General features: G+C 37.0%; 1 protein-coding gene across 1 annotated transcript in view; it reads left to right on the forward strand.

Annotated features, from left to right (window-relative positions):
* LOC119539878 (spore wall protein 2-like) overlaps window positions 1-18,422 on the forward strand; it is a 58,948-nt gene extending 40,526 nt beyond the window's left edge. The window contains exons 17-20 of the mRNA XM_037843724.1: window positions 8,788-8,808; window positions 15,175-15,192; window positions 16,165-16,185; window positions 16,779-18,422. Coding sequence (XP_037699652.1) covers window positions 8,788-8,808; window positions 15,175-15,192; window positions 16,165-16,185; window positions 16,779-18,196 — 1,478 coding nt within the window. The 3' untranslated portion in view covers window positions 18,197-18,422. The remainder of the gene's footprint in view (window positions 1-8,787; window positions 8,809-15,174; window positions 15,193-16,164; window positions 16,186-16,778) is intronic.
* The last annotated feature ends 889 nt before the right edge of the window (window positions 18,423-19,311 follow it).

Raw genomic sequence — 19,311 nt, forward strand, 5'->3', positions numbered from 1 at the left:
ACATAGAGAACAAAAAAACAATAGAAAGGATAAATATCACCAAAAGTTGGTTCTTTGAGAAGATCAACAAGATTGACAAGCCCCTAGCTAGACTGACAAAATCAAAAAGAGAGAAGACCCATATAAACAAAATAATGAATGAAAAAGGTGACATAACTGCAGATCCTGAAGAAATTAAAAAAATTATAAGAGGATATTATGAACAACTGTATGGCAACAAACTGGATAATGTAGAAGAAATGGACAATTTCCTGGAAACATATGAACAACCTAGACTGACCAGAGAAGAAATAGAAGACCTCAACCAACCCATCACAAGCAAAGAGATCCAATCAGTCATCAAAAATCTTCCCACAAATAAATGCCCAGGGCCAGATGGCTTCACAGGGGAATTCTACCAAACTTTCCAGAAAGAACTGACACCAATCTTACTCAAACTCTTTCAAAACATTGAAAAAAATGGAACACTACCTAATTCATTTTATGAAGCTAACATCAATCTAATACCAAAACCAGGCAAAGATGCTACAAAAAAGGAAAACTACCGGCCAATCTCCCTAATGAATATAGATGCAAAAATCCTCAACAAAATACTTGCAAATCGAATCCAAAGACACATTAAAAAAATCATACACCATGACCAAGTGGGGTTCATTCCAGGCATGCAAGGATGGTTCAACATAAGAAAAACAATCAATGTATTACAACACATTAAAAACTCGAAAGGGAAAAATCAATTGATCATCTCAATAGATGCTGAAAAAGCATTTGACAAAATCCAACATCCGTTTTGATAAAAACACTTCAAAAGGTAGGAATTGAAGGAAACTTCCTCAACATGATAAAGAGCATATATGAAAAACCCACAGCCAGCATAGTACTCAATGGTGAGAGACTGAAAGCCTTCCCTCTAAGATCAGGAACAAGACAAGGATGCCCGCTGTCACCACTGTTATTCAACATTGTGCTGGAAGTGCTAGCCAGGGCAATCCGGCAAGACAAAGAAATAAAAGGCATCCAAATTGGAAAAGAAGAAGTAAAACTGTCATTGTTTGCAGATGATATGATCTTATATCTAGAAAACCCTGAGAAATCAACGATACACCTACTAGAGCTAATAAACAAATTTAGCAAAGTAGCGGGATACAAGATTAATGCACATAAGTCAGTAATGTTTCTATATGCTAGAAATGAACAAACTGAAGAGACACTCAAGAAAAAGATACCATTTTCAATAGCAACTAAAAAAATCAAGTACCTAGGAATAAACTTAACCAAAGATGTAAAAGACCTATACAAAGAAAACTACATAACTCTACTAAAAGAAATAGAAGGGGACCTTAAAAGATGGAAAAATATTCCATGTTCATGGATAGGAAGGCTAAATGTCATTAAGATGTCAATTCTACCCAAACTCATCTACAGATTCAATGCAATCCCAATCAAAATTCCAACAACCTACTTTGCAGACTTGGAAAAGCTAGTTATCAAATTATTTGGAAAGGGAAGATGCCTCGAATTGCTAAAGACACTTTAAAAAAGAAAAACGAAGTGGGAGGACTTACACTCCCTGACTTTGAAGCTTATTATAAAGCCACAGTTGCCAAAACAGCATGGTACTGGCACAAAGATAGACATATAGATCAATGGAATCGAATTGAGAATTCAGAGATAGACCCTCAGATCTATGGCCGACTGATCTTTGATAAGGCCCCCAAAGTCACCGAACTGAGCCATAATGGTCTTTTCAACAAATGGGGCTGGGAGAGTTGGATATCCATATCCAAAAGAATGAAAGAGGACCCCTACCTCACCCCCTACACAAAAATTAACTCAAAATGGACCAAAGATCTCAATATAAAAGAAAGTACCATTAAACTCCTAGAAGATAATGTAGGAAAACATCTTCAAGACCTTGTATTAGGAGGCCACTTCCTAGACTTTACACCCAAAGCACAAGCAACAAAAGAGAAAATAGATAAATGGGAACTCCTCAAGCTTAGAAGTTTCTGCACCTCAAAGGAATTTCTCAAAAAGGTAAAGAGGCAGCCAACTCAATGGGAAAAAATTTTTGGAAACCATGTATCTGACAAAAGACTGATATCTTGCATATACAAAGAAATCCTACAACTCAATGACAATAGTACAGACAGCCCAATTATAAAATGGGCAAAAGATATGAAAAGACAGTTCTCTGAAGAGGAAATACAAATGGCCAAGAAACACATGAAAAAATGTTCAGCTTCACTAGCTATTAGAGAGATGCAAATTAAGACCACAATGAGATACCATCTAACACCGGTTAGAATGGCTGCCATTAAACAAACAGGAAACTACAAATGCTGGAGGGGATGTGGAGAAATTGGAACTCTTATTCATTGTTGGTGGGACTGTATAATGGTTCAGCCACTCTGGAAGTCAGTCTGGCAGTTCCTTAGAAAACTAGAGATAGAGCTACCATTCGATCCAGCGATTGCACTTCTCGGGATATACCCGGAAGATCGGAAAGCAGTGACACGAACAGATATCTGCACGCCAATGTTCATAGCAGCATTATTCACAATTGCCAAGAGATGGAAACAACCCAAATGTCCATCAACAGATGAGTGGACAAATAAAATGTGGTATATACACACGATGGAATACTACGCGGCAGTAAGAAGGAACGATCTGGTGAAACATATGACAACATGGATGAACCTTGAAGACATAATGCTGAGCGAAATAAGCCAGGCACAAAAAGAGAAATATTATATGCTACCACTAATGTGAACTTTGAAAAATGTAAAACAAATGGTTTATAATGTAGAATGTAGGGGAACTAGCAGTAGAGAGCAATTAAGGAATGGGGAACAATAATCCAAGAAGAACAGATAAGCTATTTAACGTTCTGGGGATGCCCAGAAATGACTATGGTCTGTTAATTTCTGATGGATGTAGTAGGAACAAGTTCACTGAAATGTTGCTATAGTATGTAACTTTCTTGGGGTAAAGTAGGAACATGTTGGAAGTTAAGCAGTTATCTTAGGTTAGTTGTCTTTTTCTTACTCCCTTGCTATGGTCTCTTTGAAATGTTCTTTTATTGTATGTTTGTTTTCTTTTTAACTTTTTTTTTCATACAGTTGATTTGAAAAAAGAAGGGAAAGTTAAAAAAAAAAAAAGAAAAAAGACAAACAAGGAAAAAAAAAAAACAAAAAAAAAAACGATGTAGTGCCCCCTTGAGGAGCCTGTGGAGAATGCAGGGGTATTCGCCTACCCCACCTCCATGGTTGCTAACATGACCACAGACATAGGGGACTGGTGGTTTGATGGGTTGAGCCCTCTACCATAAGTTTTACCCTTGGGAAGACGGTTGCTGCAAAGGAGAGGCTAGGCCTCCCTGTATTTGTGCCTAAGAGTCTCCTCCTGAATGCCTCTTTGTTGCTCAGATGTGGCCCTCTCTCTCTGGCTAAGCCAACTTGAAAGGTGAAATCACTGCCCTCCCCCCTACGTGGGATCAGACACCCAGGGAAGAGAATCTCCCTGGCAACGTGGAATATGACTCCCGGGGAGGAATGTAGACCCGGCATCGTGGGATGGAGAACATCTTCTTGACCAAAAGGGGGATGTGAAAGGAAATGAAATAAGCTTCAGTGGCAGAGAGATTCCAAAACGAGCCGAGAGATCACTCTGGTGGGCACTCTTACGCACACTTTAGACAACCTTTTTTAGGTTCTAAAGAATTGGGGTAGCTGGTGGTGGATACCTGAAACTATTAAACTACAACCCAGAACCCATGAATCTCGAAGACAGTTGTATAAAAATGTAGCTTATGAGGGGTGACAGTGGGATTGGGAATGCCATAAGGACCAAACTCCACTTTGTCTAGTTTATGGATCGATGTGTAGAAAAGTAGGGGAAGCAAACAAACAGACAAAGGTACCTAGTGTTCTTTTTTACTTCAATTGCTCTTTTTCACTCTAATTATTATTCTTGTTATTTTTGTGTGTGTGCTAATGAAGGTGTCAGGGATTGATTTAGGTGATGAATGTACAACTATGTAATGGTACTGTAAACAATCGAAAGTACAATTTGTTTTGTATGACTGCGTGGTATGTGAATGTATCTCAATAAAATGATGATTAAAAAAAAACAAAAAAAAAAAAAAAAAAAAAAAAAGCACATGATCAGTTTCATTTTAGAAAAATCATTACGGAAGCTTGGAGAGAAGGAACATACGCGATTAGGTGACCAACTTGTGAAGGAACCAGACCTCAAAGAAAAGCAGATGGGCTTTGTCATGATGCCAGCAAATCAGGACAAAACCAATGTTTATTTAGTACACAAAGGACAAAATTAAGGTACAATATCATATCCAAGGAGGCCAAGAGTCAGGAAAAAATCCTGATGGTAAATAAGCATAAACTAAAACCCAGGTAGCATGGGGATTAAAGCTAGGAATACCCTGTCCAAACATGAAGACCAACACTTGGTAGACTAAATAGATTTGGACAATTATTGGAACTGAAGGACTTCAGTACAGGAATATGTCTATACTGACTGACTGGCATCTGGCTTGTAATACAGGATGGAGCAGCTCTCAGCTGCCCTAGAAAGACTGAATCACTCATTTTCCCAGGCACTCTTCAAATTTGACATCATGACTCTAAAATTTCAGTGCCATTGTTAAAATAAAAATTCCTTGCCTTGTACATGATATCTGCTTCCTTGAGGCCCCTGTAATCCATCAATGCAACTCTCTACCCCTCTTCTTTGATATTATCTATCAACTCCATGGTCCTCTTGCTTCATGACCTGAGTACTTGAGGACCCCATTTACTGCCTTATTTTCTCTCAGAAGTCCCATCAACATACTGAGTGACTTCAAGATGCAAGTGGATGACTCAGCCAATACTCCCAACTCTCACTTCCTTACCCTCACGTTACCAGGGAACTTTAACCCCCACTTTGCACAGTCTGACACAGCCGTACATTAGATATTCTCATCTCTGAGCATCACACTTCTCAGACAATAAATTTCCAGCTCTGTCACTGGGTTGGGCCCATGGTACCAGCAGTGTGGCCTTGTTGATGTCTGTGGTCTCATGACTCCTCTAATTTCTCTGTTGTTATTTAGCATTCTCAGGGCTTCAGTTCCTTCCCATTAGAATTACATTCCATGGTCAATCAATTTTACAATTTACAGGACAAAATCCTCACATCCCCTGCCCCACTGTTCCTCCATCACAACAGCTTCACAGAACTACCCCAAGGATCAATTCAACCATCAACCTACTGCATACTTAGAAATGAGTTGCTAATTTCTGCTAGAAAATATACCACAACTGTACAGAGCAGTGACACTATTGATTCATGGACTCTAATCTCAAATGGATAATGCAAGGCATATCACCATCTTTCTACATTTCCCTAGTCAGCTTACTCTTCCATTATTCACAGAAGTTTTTGAAAACTCATGATGGAAAAAAATATACAAAACCTACCAAACATCTCAATAAATGCTGGGCCCCATATTTCACATCAGATCTTACCTCTATTTCTCCACTAAATAATCTTCAGTGAAATACATTCACTTCTTTTCCCTCCTCTTAGAATGATAGCAGTATCCTCCTGCCCTGCCTATCAAAAATCAATGCCTTCACTAGGTTCTAAATTTCATTCCACTTCACCTCCTTAGAGGGCTCGCTCACATCAAATCTCCTTTTCTCCTTTTTTTCAACTTCTCTCTCTGTTAGATCCTACCCATTAATAGTTAAACATTTTTAAAAAATCCTTTTGTGACCCAACCAGCTCCTCCAACCATACCCTCTCTCCTCTCCAACATGACCAAATCACATCAAAGAGTTGTCCTTACTTCCTGCCTCTACTTCTTCAACATTCATTCACTTCTCAGTCCAGCACAACCTGGCTTCCATCCCCACCTACTGCACAAAACCAACTGATCAATTTTTTATTAAATCTAGTCCCTATTTTTCAATCTTCACTTGACCTCTTTGGAGCCTGGCACTATTGTCCACTCCCTTCTTGAAACACCTCCTTCCCCTGACACCACACTCCACTCACTGTGTTTTCCTCCCACCTTTCTTGTCATGTGTCAATCTCATTGTTACCCTCCTCTTCCTCCACCTGTCCTTAAATGATCTCTCATAAGCCCTTTTCCTCTCTCCCGAGACTCCTAAACAATCTCTTCCTCATCCATAGTTCAGTTGCCAGCTGTCAACTGCCTTACCTACAGTTCCAGTGCAGCTCTCCCTCCAGGGCTCCAGGCCACACTGTAGCCTTCATTCAGCAAGTATCTTCCGAGGACCCATTATATGCCCCCCACAGCAATAGTACTAAATGAAACAGACATGATTCCTTTCCTCATGGGAGAGACAGTGAACAAATAGACAATACAATAAATATAGCATCAATACTGTGATCACTGTGGTGATGTACTACAACCTGATACCATATCTAAGAATGACAGAGGAGGCCAAACTTCATCCTATAAAATCCTACAAATCTCAATATATGTTTTCTTCTCTGCTTACCTGCCTTTAGTAGGCAATTTTGGAGATTACTAAGAGTTTTCCAGAAAGCATAAACACACTAATTAAAATAACAAATACCACAAAACTCCTTTTTACAATAAAATAGCATGGAGGAGGAAAGGCCAGGTTTTGCAAAAAGGTGAAAGGTGATGAACAAGATCCAAAGTTTAAATAAACAACATCATACCAAAAATAATTCTATTTTCCCTTTGACTTGAATAAAAAAAAAGGTACAGCCCACAAGGGGAATTAACTTGACTCCATGGAGTTCATCTGTTGTGAAAATCTCTTCATTTCTCTTTTCTGAAAATGGCAAGAATAACAATTTTGTACCAATTCACAAAACTATACTAAATTCTTCATGTGATATCTTTTTTATAAGCAAGATGAAATTCAGCTACTTATTTCCTTACTTGTCTCTCTATTTTAAAGGACCTGCACTATTCATCAGGTTCTTTTTCAAATTCTGAATTCAATAAGATGTAAGTTACTTTTAATTATTATCGCCATTATTAGTTTCAACTGTAAAAAACCTCAATAATTATATTTCTCAATATTTCTTCACTGTAATGATGTTAGGAAAATAAAAAGGAAAACAGCTGTATATATATATATATAATATTTTCTAGCTTTCACTGAAAATTTGAGCTATATCAAACCAGAATAACCTTGAATCCAGTAAGATATTCATAACATAAGCATAGCAATCCAGTTAGTAAGGCATAATAAGGAGAAGGGAAATGAAATGGTATAATTTCAGGCAAAGGCCCCAAATGATATAAATTCACTACAACAGTTAAGAAAATAAAAGCTGAAAGGTATCCAGGAAGGCAACTCACTCTCCCCTAAAACAAACTGCACAGATTTTTCTCTTAGAACACAACAGGAATACCAACCAAAGAAATAATTAGAATCAGACTTCCTCAAAGCAACACATTAGAAAAACTGTGTTGAGGATGATAGAGCAAGTCTGAACTACCAGTGTATCTGTGTACTTATTATAGGTCAATAAGGTACATATTCAGGTTTTTATTAACAAATAGTCAAAGGACATGTACAATTAATTCCCATAACAGAAAGTACAAGGAATAACTATTGGGGAAATATTAAGCATTGTTACACATTTTTAAAATGCAAAATACAACTACTCAGATTTATTACTTAGCAAAACTACATGAGCATAAATAAAAACTAATGATGAGAGTAACAACACAGGTGCACATGTGTGTTCCTAGTGGAAAATGACGGACTCCAAATTAATAAACTATATGCTTGAACTCATAAGTCTAAATTTTTCTGTTAGCCAAGAAAATGATGCAAAGGAGACAGTAATATATTTACAACAAAATTCCATTTTATAGTTAAAATCTAAGAGTCTAGAGGCCTAAATGTGAAAGAACAGTTTGTTAATATATTAATATAATACATTAAAATCATTTCCAACAAATTTTTCTCTAAATTAATATTTGCTAAATTAACTAATAAGTTGATTTTCCATTTTTACATTATTGAATTCATTAGACCAAATAAAATTCTGTAATTCATTCCTATAGTGGTAATTTTTTCACTGTTTCATGAAGTTCCTAATCTTTTTCTTGCCAATTAAAAGGCATTCTCCAATGAATTTGCAGACCAAAAGCTTCACTGATTAACAAAAAGAATAAAAAGCAGAAAAAAAATCATGATTTAAGTCACATATTCTTTTTCAAATAAGTGAATGGCAGCTGAGAAACAAGACCATAGGTAAGGGAAGTTAGAGAGGAAGAACTGAGGAAACTATAAAAGGAAGAAAAAGAAAGCAGCAGGCATTTGCTAGCCTCTGAAAGCTCGCAAAGCACATGAGAGACCAGGAAGAAAGAAAGCAAGCCCATATCATATGTTTGTGTCTGTGCAAATGTAAATATTAAACAGATATACTCAGTAAATACATATCCAAACCATATAAAAATATGAACTGGATGGAGATTTCTCAAAAATTCTGCAAAGAAATAGTTTCTCACTTGAAGGGATCGTTACAGAGAAACCACAGCAACTGGGTAATTAGACCAAGGTCCTGCTAAGATTTCTCTCCAATAGCATAACTGAACATCTTACACATTTCATAAATGATCATCATCTTCAAAATAACTGATGCAAACATGCTTGTGCTTCTTGGTTGTCTTTTTCTAAGACTCTCCAGTGGAAGACTGATGGGGTAAAGCATGTTGTGTCCATAATTGATTAACAAAATTATTTATTTCTATTTGTGTTTCAGCAAAAGCTAAACTTCATCATAGTAAGTACATTATCTTATTTGTAATTATTTTATATAATGGATTTTTACAATGTACATGGGATTATTATTAATTTTTCTGGTTGTCATTTTCAGTGAGGGACAAGTTAAGAATTTAATCCAATTTCTAGAAATTAAATTCCACCAAACTGTAGAAAGAATAACCTGGAAAGGCTATTATCATTGTTGCAAGTCCACTGACTTAGCTTTAACACATAATAATATCTTACTCAAGAAAAAAAATACATACTAAAGTTAAGTTAAATGAATTTTCAATGCCTACTGGTGAATTCACATATCTATGTATATATTCATTAGTCATTCAAGCTTCCCTTTTGTAAGTCACCAACTCATTATCCTTTGCCCATTTTTTTTCCATTTGATTCCCCATCTTTCTTGTTACTTGACAAGCATCTCTTGTGTATTATAGACATTAATCCTTCATGATTCCTACACTTTCAAAATATCTTCTCTTAATTTGTTGTATATCTCTGAACTTTGTCTATGGTGCCCTTGGTTAAACAGAGACACTTAATTTTGATGTCATCAAATACATTTGTTTTTCACATTATCGTTTGTGCTTTGTGGAATCTAAGAAATCCTTCCCTACACCCAAAGCCATTGGAGATGTTCTCTTATATTTTCTCTTATTAGAGCCACAATTTTACCTTTCACATTCATAATTTTAATCCACCTGTTAATGCTTTTTCCTCTGCACAGTTCTGGCCACTAAAGCCACGTCTCCCCAGCACACCAACCTGTCTTCCATAAAAGGAGATCTGGGTTTTGATACCTTAGAGAGACTGAGTGCTCCTTTAGTTCAAATATCCAAAGATGCAGCCTTTGTTAACACGGCTGAACTTTACTCAGCTGTTAGGTCTGCAAATACAGGGACAACATTCCTCTGCCCAGTCCTCTACCCTCAGTAAAATAAAAATATATATATTTGTTTTTTAAAAGGAAGAAAATGATATTCTTTTCTTTCATCTATGAATCTTGGAAAGAAGTAGAATGATGTAGAGTCAAATAAACTGGATTCCCATACTAGAGGTGCCAGCTACTTGGTCTGTGACTAAAGATGGTTAATAATCCTTTCTTATTTGAAAGAATGACAAGACAATGGAACTGAACAGAGAAAGGGAGAGAGAGAAAAAAAATCATCTGGAGTGGGGAGGGGGGAGCCAAGGAAGTAAAGTTTAAACAAAGTGACCTGAAGGCTTGGGATTACAGAGTTAAAGGAGCCAAAACGGAGTTGTTGTTGTTGTTTGGGGCAGGGGGGTACAACAGTGTTTAGAGCAAGGGTTTTGAAGCCAAGCTATTAAGGTTCAATTCCAATTAAGAGTTGGGTGACCTTGGGCAATTTATTTCATTGGTGAAATGCAGATAATAATGGTATTTACCAAATAAGCTAAATCTGAAAGCAGACTTCAATACATCAGATCATAGATACAGAGAACTCTGTTACAACTCTGAGAAGCTCTGGTCTTGGGGTAATGAAACAACTTAAAATAATACCGGAGGAAATAAAGGCCATTTGGAGAGAAGCATCAGTGATTTTAGTGAGAGAGGCATTATATACCTTGTGGAAATCAGGTGATATCTCGCTCCAAGTCTATCTCAGGGAGAGAAACATTCGTTAAGATTTTATAAACTGAATATCCTTGAATTTGCTCTCAACGTCATCTCTTGCACTGGGCACAGTGCTTGTAACACAGTGTATGGTTAACATCTGTTTAATGAATCAGTGAAGGAATAAAGAAATTAATAAAGGAAGGAAGGAAAAGAAGAGCATCGATATAAATTATATACAACATGTTTCAGACAAAGCAACCTCAAATGGTTGTGTTTTCTTTTGGGTCATAAGTTCTATCTGGACCAAGCTAAACCTCCACAGTACATGTCATGGAGGATTTGGTGGGCCTGGGACTCAGAATTGATGTTCTTAAGAAGATTATCAACACTAAACATATACCTTAAACAAAAAAAAAAAAATGTACTTTAAAATGAAATTTTTAATCTTAGAAAGTTTGTAGTAACACCTAATAATTTCCCTTTCCATTGCCTTGTAAAAATATCTTGGTCTTGGACAATGTAAAACACCAGTATCATCACTTACATACAAGATGTATTAATGTTATTTTAGAAAGAATAAACTCTTCTGATTAACAGAAAAATAAATATTAAGGGAGAAATGTACTGATAAAATAATTTGTTTACTACAATTATTTGTTTACAACATTGGCATTCATCTTGAAAACAAGTGATTCAACTTAAAATGGGGAGGTAGCAGAGAATAAAATAAAAGAGGCAGATGAGGCAGATCAAAGACAGGATGGGAGAGGTCTGTTAAATGCGCAAAGTACAGTCCATTGAAAGCTTTCAATTCTGAATGGAGGGAAGAAGTGAAAAACAAAAATGGGCTGATCTACTCAACTGTCCCTGAAGACCTACCAAACTGAGGGTTCCTAAAACCCAAAAAACAAAAGACATTCTTAATGTGGGAATACTGAACCCACAGCACCTTTTGCTATAACTTAAAGGGTTCGTAATTCCCAAAGAAGATAACATGAGGTATAAATGATGATCAGTAACTGATCCAGAAAATGTAACCTAAATTATTTATTTGGTTTATTTTAGGTAAACATTTAAAACTCCTAATGAGTTGTTTAAAAAGTTCTTAAAACATACCAAACAAACAAAAAAAGAGAAATTAAAAAATAAGAGAGCTGGATATATAGGAAGAAGAGAAACAGAGAGAAAAAAAATTTATGTAACATGTCATCGCATCCATCCAATCCACTGCAGGATACCGATGCTCCGTCCTGAGGAGGCTTCCCCAACCCCCACCGCTACAATGACAGAACATGATTCTTAAAAAGGGGATGCTAATCTCTCATTGTATCACATCTTTGAACAAAAAAATAGAAAGTTTTAGTACTCTCTAAAATCTCACTCCTGATGTCCCCCTTCCAAGACTATGGAGAAAGAATTATATTCTTCAGGGAGGGAAGAAATCTAATATATTATCCTGACTTCTTTTTGGCAGTACCTTCAATACCCACTGGTATGTTCTCTTTCTGTTTGTCAATTCCAGCAACCCCAGATATTCTGAGGGTTCTGGGAAAGGGTCCCTATACTGATTATTTTCACTTTTACCTGAGAAAACCTTTAAAATGGTATATTTACCCAACATTCCCTTTCAGATATTCTCTGAAAAGGGAGACATCACTTATTCAAAAGAGTAAATAATAGTCAAATAATTTCCTTGGACTGATTATAAGGAATTGTCAGGAGAAACCAACAAATTTTGTACCAGAATTTATAAGGGAAGCAAGAAACTCAGACTAGGGAAAGGGGAAATTGAAGGAATTAGAAAAACAAAAAAATATGAAAGATGCATGAAAGACAAGTTAGTCCAAATGGTTTCAATTTTCTATAGCAGCAGAGAGAAAACAGGCTTTCCTCTCCTTTCTTCTTCAAGATTTGCTCTGAATGGGATGAGTAGCAGCCCAGCCAAAAGCTTGCAGTAGAATCCAGAGGGATATATCATTAGAAACTATTCAAAAACACTATCCAAGGCACCCTGAAAGGTTTATTTTGGTTTTGCCTTTAGAAAACTCTGTAATAAAATACACCAAATTTCTCTTTCTCCTTAACTATATTACTGTTGTTCTTAAAAGCTCCCGATGGCACCAGCATTTCTAACACTAAGCCATCTTTATCTCCTATTTCTCCTTTTATCTCCTTATTGTCAGTATATGGTTAAGTTATTTAATTCTATTATAGAAATGGCAACCCTCCCTGATTAACAGCAAGAATAAACATCTGCTGCTATAGTATGTAACTTTCTTGGGGTAAAGTAGGAACATGTTGGAAGTTAAGCAGTTATCTTAGGTTAGTTGTCTTTTTCTTACTCCCTTGCTATGGTCTCTTTGAAATGTTCTTTTATTGTATGTTTGTTTTCTTTTTAACTTTTTTTTTCATACAGTTGATTTGAAAAAAGAAGGGAAAGTTAAAAAAAAAAAAAAAAAGAAAAAAGACAAACAAGGAAAAAAAAAAAAAAAAAAAAAAAAAAACGATGTAGTGCCCCCTTGAGGAGCCTGTGGAGAATGCAGGGGTATTCGCCTACCCCACCTCCATGGTTGCTAACATGACCACAGACATAGGGGACTGGTGGTTTGATGGGTTGAGCCCTCTACCATAAGTTTTACCCTTGGGAAGACGGTTGCTGCAAAGGAGAGGCTAGGCCTCCCTGTATTTGTGCCTAAGAGTCTCCTCCTGAATGCCTCTTTGTTGCTCAGATGTGGCCCTCTCTCTCTGGCTAAGCCAACTTGAAAAGTGAAATCACTGCCCTCCCCCCTACGTGGGATCAGACACCCAGGGAAGTGAATCTCCCTGGCAACGTGGAATATGACTCCCGGGGAGGAATGTAGACCCGGCATCGTGGGATGGAGAACATCTTCTTGACCAAAAGGGGGATGTGAAAGGAAATGAAATAAGCTTCAGTGGCAGAGAGATTCCAAAACGAGCCGAGAGATCACTCTGGTGGGCACTCTTACGCACACTTTAGACAACCTTTTTTAGGTTCTAAAGAATTGGGGTAGCTGGTGGTGGATACCTGAAACTATTAAACTACAACCCAGAACCCATGAATCTCGAAGACAGTTGTATAAAAATGTAGCTTATGAGGGGTGACAGTGGGATTGGGAATGCCATAAGGACCAAACTCCACTTTGTCTAGTTTATGGATCGATGTGTAGAAAAGTAGGGGAAGCAAACAAACAGACAAAGGTACCTAGTGTTCTTTTTTACTTCAATTGCTCTTTTTCACTCTAATTATTATTCTTGTTATTTTTGTGTGTGTGCTAATGAAGGTGTCAGGGATTGATTTAGGTGATGAATGTACAACTATGTAATGGTACTGTAAACAATCGAAAGTACAATTTGTTTTGTATGACTGCGTGGTATGTGAATATATCTCAATAAAATGATGATAAAAAAAAAAAAAGAATAAACATCTGCATCTGAGACAGTCATTGCCATTGTTTAAATGGCTTACCAACAACAAAAAAAAATTGTTTTTGTCGTAATTTATTTTACTAACAAGAAAAAGAAACGTAGAGACAGAAATAGCAATAAGGAAATAGGAGAAAGGGGACAAGAAGAAAGACAAATGAGAGAAAGCAAAGAAAGGGCATGGTAAATGTCACTGAAGGGTTTCAGCCCTGTGAATTGAGTGAAGGAGTAGAAGACTAAGGACGGGCCTCCTTCTCTCCACCACATTGCAGGGGACCTGGACACAAAGAGGCATTCTGATCTCACATCCCATCTTCCAGTGACTGTACTCGCTGGTTTCACTTCTAGCTCTGCTGATCTTGAGGTTTATTGTATTCTCCACCCAGACCTTCGTTAGTTTATTGATTAATTCTGAAAGGAGGGGCATTGCCTAAACAGTAGTGTTATCCTTTGACTTGTTAAAATGAGTTGTTAGCAAAAACTAAAGTTTATCACCAATGTTTACAGCAACAGAAGAAGATGGGAGGTAGGGAGAGCAAAGAAGTTAAAAATTAAAAATGATTCATAAATTCAAGGCAGCAAGTTTAAAGAGAGCTTTTAATAATTTTTTATAGGTTTCCAATTCCTAAAGAGAGTAACAGAGAGGAGAAAATGGAACAGATTACCCTCCATTTCCTCTTTCTAAGTGTTATTCGGAATGCGACTGTGGCACTGCAGATACAGAAATGGAGGGGTTGGAGCTTCTCTCTTGATAAGAACGTTATTAAAACCTTATTTGATATTTCTTACCATGGCATACTAAGATATTTATTTATATTTCTGTTTTAGCAAGATCTAGTAGTAACTACACACACACAATTATTTGCACTTTCCAGTTCCTGAAGGAAACATCATTTCTAATACTGATAAAGACTAATGGTCATATTTATCCCTTTCTCTCCTTGTTACTCACCATCCAGTTAAGCTACTGATATTGATTTAATAGCTCATGATTGTCAGGAAGAATAAATGGAGACGAGGAAAGAGGAAATGCAGATAAAGGAAACCAGGGGAAGAACACCCTTACTGGGATGGTCCCACAGCAATTCCCCCAAAGAGTTTCAACTCTAGACTGTGGGAAGAAGGAGCACAATGGAAGGGCCTCTCCCCACATTATGTTGGTTAGCTTACCTCATGAGGTTATGGAAACAAACCATCCAGAGCCCTTCCACATTCCTCATCATAGTTCACTACACCTTGGTGACTTGAAGGGGTTGGTTCTCCCTAAAATTCATAAGCTTCCTGCAAATGCTTTGAATGAACTGGATTGTTGAAACAAAAAATAATCTATTATTTTGGGTTTTCCTCCCTTAGGACCTTCAGAAGCCAGTGGTAAGTTCTTTAATTCTCTGTTCCAACGTCCACAAACCCATGTCTCCCAACAGACCTGGGAATCACTCACTATTTTCACTTCTAGCTATTTATCCAGTAGCCTTTAATTTCTTGATTAATTCTGAAAACAGAGAACTCACCTACCTAAAAGCAAAATATAAGGAAGTAATCGTCTAGAACTGCTTCTAGTGAGTTATAGAGAAACTAAAAAATTTACCACCTCAATTTATTGGGGAACAGAGGAAATTACAGGAATTAGGAAAGTAAAGAGCATGCATGAAATTCAGCACAGCAGATTTTCTGAAAGGAGAGATTTTTAATAATTTCTGATAGGTGTCCATTTCTTATAGGGGCTGAGAGAAAAAAAGATGATGAAAATCTACCTATGTCTTCTGCCTCCTTCTAAAACTCTACCATGAACAGGGCTATAGCTCCACAGATACAGACATGAAGTTCTTGAGATTCCTTCCTAAGAAGAACGTCTTTATAACCATATTTAAGAGCCAGTGACCAAGTCATATTGGTGTTTATATTTTACAAAAATATTTAGTAAAATCATATTCATAGACACATTATTTTTCCCCTTAACTATAATTTTGTTGTTTTTCTTCCATAGTTCTTAGAGGGAAACATCATTGCTAACATTAATGAAACTCGATACCTATATTTTCCATCCTTTGCTCATTACTCAGCATTCTGTCTAGTTATTAATGGTGTTATAAAAAGAACAAATTCTCTTGACTAACTAAAACAACAAAGAGAGAAAAACTCTACTGCTAAATGTTTAAGTGCTTGTCAACAACAGAAAATCAGTCCTAATATCATATTTTACTGCTCCTGGAAAAACATGGAGGGTTTAGTTGTCCCCAAAGGTCTCATTTCTGATGCACCTCTGCAAATACCATGAATATTATCTACTTACTTAAACCAAACAGTAATCTAATGTGTTGTATCGGCTTGCTTGTTTTCTAGCAGTATCTTCCAAGCCCAGTGGTAAGTTCTTCTCTGTTTCTCAATTCTGGTATGCACGATGTCCTAAGTGACTGGGGAATGTTTTTTGCACCATTTTCAGCTGTACCTAAGCACTGCCTTTGGTTGATGTACTTATTACATACCCCTATAGCTCACTGATAATTTCTAAATTGAGCAAGGTCTGTTGACTGAAACAGAATATTAGAGAAGTAATATTCAATTCTAATCCTGAGTAGTCAGCAAAAAGTACTAAATTTACTAACAATGACTCTGGGGTGAGGGACAGAAAAAGAGCAAGAAAAGACAAAGTGAGGATGAATTAAAGTCAAGGAAGCAAATTTAAACTATAATAGATTTTAAAAGGTCTTGAAAGATTTTAATTCCTTTTGGAGGTTGAGAGGAAAGAGTAAATGAATTGGTTTACCTCCCTCCCAATGCTCTCATCTAATCCTGTATATGTGTAAAGCTTCTTACATTTTATACTATTAGGAAAACGAATGTATTGCCTCAAACTATACAAAAGTAAAAGCGTCTGAAACAAAAAAAGGACAATAGGGAGAAATTAATTCAGATATGAATTATGCACTTTTATTATATGCTTTATTATATTTCAGGTCATTTGAGAAAATATTCAAAAACAGAAGTAAAAAGTGGCACTAGAGAACCAAGGAAAACCACCCCCAAACAGGAAATTATTTTGAAAGTTCAGGCAGTCCCATCACAAACTAGTCAAGGTAGTCTTAAATACCAGCATAAAGGAGAAGTGAGTGGCCCTAAGGAGATCATTATAATGGGACAAAAACAGAAAACTGGAGAGAAAGTTGAAGATCTTCCTGGGCAAACCCAAAAAAAAGAAGAGAAAAAAGAAAAGGAAGACAAAAAGAAAGATAATGAGAAGGGCACAGACAAGAAAAAGGAAATGGATAAGGACCAACCAAAGGAAGGAGATGGTGAAAAAGATAATCGTGCAAAAAAGGAACAAGAGGATAAAAAAGATAAGCAGGGAGATAAAGACAAATGGGAAGATGAGGATAGGGCTATGAAAGAAGATAAGGATAAAGAAACTAAGAAGAAGAAGGAAACTGAAGATAAGAAAGAATACAAAGACATGAAGGGAGGTGAACACAAGAAGGAGGACAAGGACACAAAAGGAGGTGAAGACAAGAAGGGAGATATGGATATAAAGGGAGATGAACACAAGAAGGAGGACAAAGACACAAAAGGAGGTGAACAAAAGAAGGAAGTCGAGAACATGAAGGGAGGTGAACAAAAGAAGGAGATCAAGGACACGAAGGGAGGCGAACCCAAGAAGGACGACAAGGACACGAAGGGAGGCGAACCCAAGAAGGACGACAAGGACACGAAGGGAGGCGAACCCAAGGAGGAAGGCAAGGACACGAAGGGAGGCGAACCCAAGAAGGAAGGCAAGGACGTGAAGGGAGGCGAACCCAAGAAGGACGACAAGGACGTGAACGGAGGCAAACCCAAGAAGGAAGACAAGGACGTGAAGGGAGGCGAACCCAAGAAGGAAGACAAGGACGTGAAGGGAGGCGAACCCAAGAAGGACGACAAGGACATGAAGGGAGGCGAACCCAAGAAGGAAGACAAGGACGTGAAGGGAGGCGAACCCAAGAAGGAAGACAAGGACGTGAAGGGAGGCGAACCCAAGAAGGAAGACAAGGACTTGAAGGGAGGCGAACCCAAGAAGGACGACAAGGCCATGAAGGGAGGCGAACCCAAGAAGGAAGACAAGGACGTGAAGGGAGGCGAACAAAAGAAGGACAAAGACAAGATGGGAGATGAGAACAAGGACAAGGGCAAAAAGGAGGACACGGGTGAGAAGGAGAACAAGGACAAAAAAGAGGACAAAGACAAGGAGAATGTGGAAAAGAAGGAGGGCAAGGAAAAGAAGAGAAGTATTGTGAAAAGAGGTACTTTGAAAAGTGAAGTAAAGGGGAGTAAAGTGGAAAAGAAGGACAAAGACCAGAAAGAAGATGCTGGGGAGAGCAAAGCAAGTAACAAGTCAAAGTGAAGGACAAACAGCACCTGAGTTGATAAAAGAACAAATGAGAATTGAATGATTTCACTCCAACACATCAACTTCAAAACTAGTTCCCAGTCATCTGTGGTACAGATTAAAATCATAACCTCCCTATATTCTTTTTAGTCACAAAGTTTCTGTTCCTTTGCTTGTAATGTGGGGAAAGACTTTATCAGTTTCATCTTTTTAGGTCTCTCAGTCTCAAACTTCAGCTGACAAAAGTGATTTTTTTCAAAGTTTATATTCATGATTTATCATTGACAAGAAAATACAAATTTTCTGAAATAAAACTCTGATTAAAGAAATGTAGAGTTACTTTCTTTAGAAACTATGGTATTTCCCTGTCTCACCCAACTGAGCCCCTACTAAGTGCAACATCTTAAGGGGAATACAAAAATATCTTTATCAAGAAGATAAGCATAAAAAAACATTGAAACAATGTAAAAAAAAATAAAAGTAGTGTCAAATAAATGATTCAGTGCAGTAACTACAATAGGAAAAATAAAAAGAGGAAAATCTCTTTGGATAGGGGTAATACATGAAGAACTTTCATAACTAGGATTTGAGCTAGGCATCAAAAAGAACAGATGGGATTCTGATATTCCATTAGGGCCCTGGATTTAGCAATTCCTCTATCAGAACATAAGATCCTTAAAGGGAGAACTATATTTTATCATTATTTCCATCCTTAGTACCTACCACAATGTTTACTGAATTTAATTGGCTGAGAAAGGAAGTGAGAGAATTCCAGGAAAACCAAGTTAGAGTATGCAGGGAGAAGAGCAAAGAATTTGTGAATGTCAGTATTCACCAAAGTTTAGTCCCCAGACCATCAATGGTATTCAAGATGATTTCAGATAGTACTCATGTAAACATTTTAATGGCAAACATTTAATGTTTACTTTTATATGAATTAGAAAATAGTATATACAGTCCATCAAGCTCATGATTCTGCAGACATTATAGATTAGGATGAGGCTAAGTAAAAGGGTGACTCAATTTAAAGAGAAACATTAAGTAAAAAATAATATAGGTTTTATTCCAATATAGCAAAAATTATGACAAATCATGGCACCTGAATGACTGAAATTTGGCAAATACTGGAA

The sequence above is a fragment of the Choloepus didactylus genome, chromosome 7 (genome assembly GCF_015220235.1).
Source record: "Choloepus didactylus isolate mChoDid1 chromosome 7, mChoDid1.pri, whole genome shotgun sequence".
In the NCBI taxonomy this organism is placed as follows: Eukaryota; Metazoa; Chordata; class Mammalia; order Pilosa; family Megalonychidae; genus Choloepus; species Choloepus didactylus.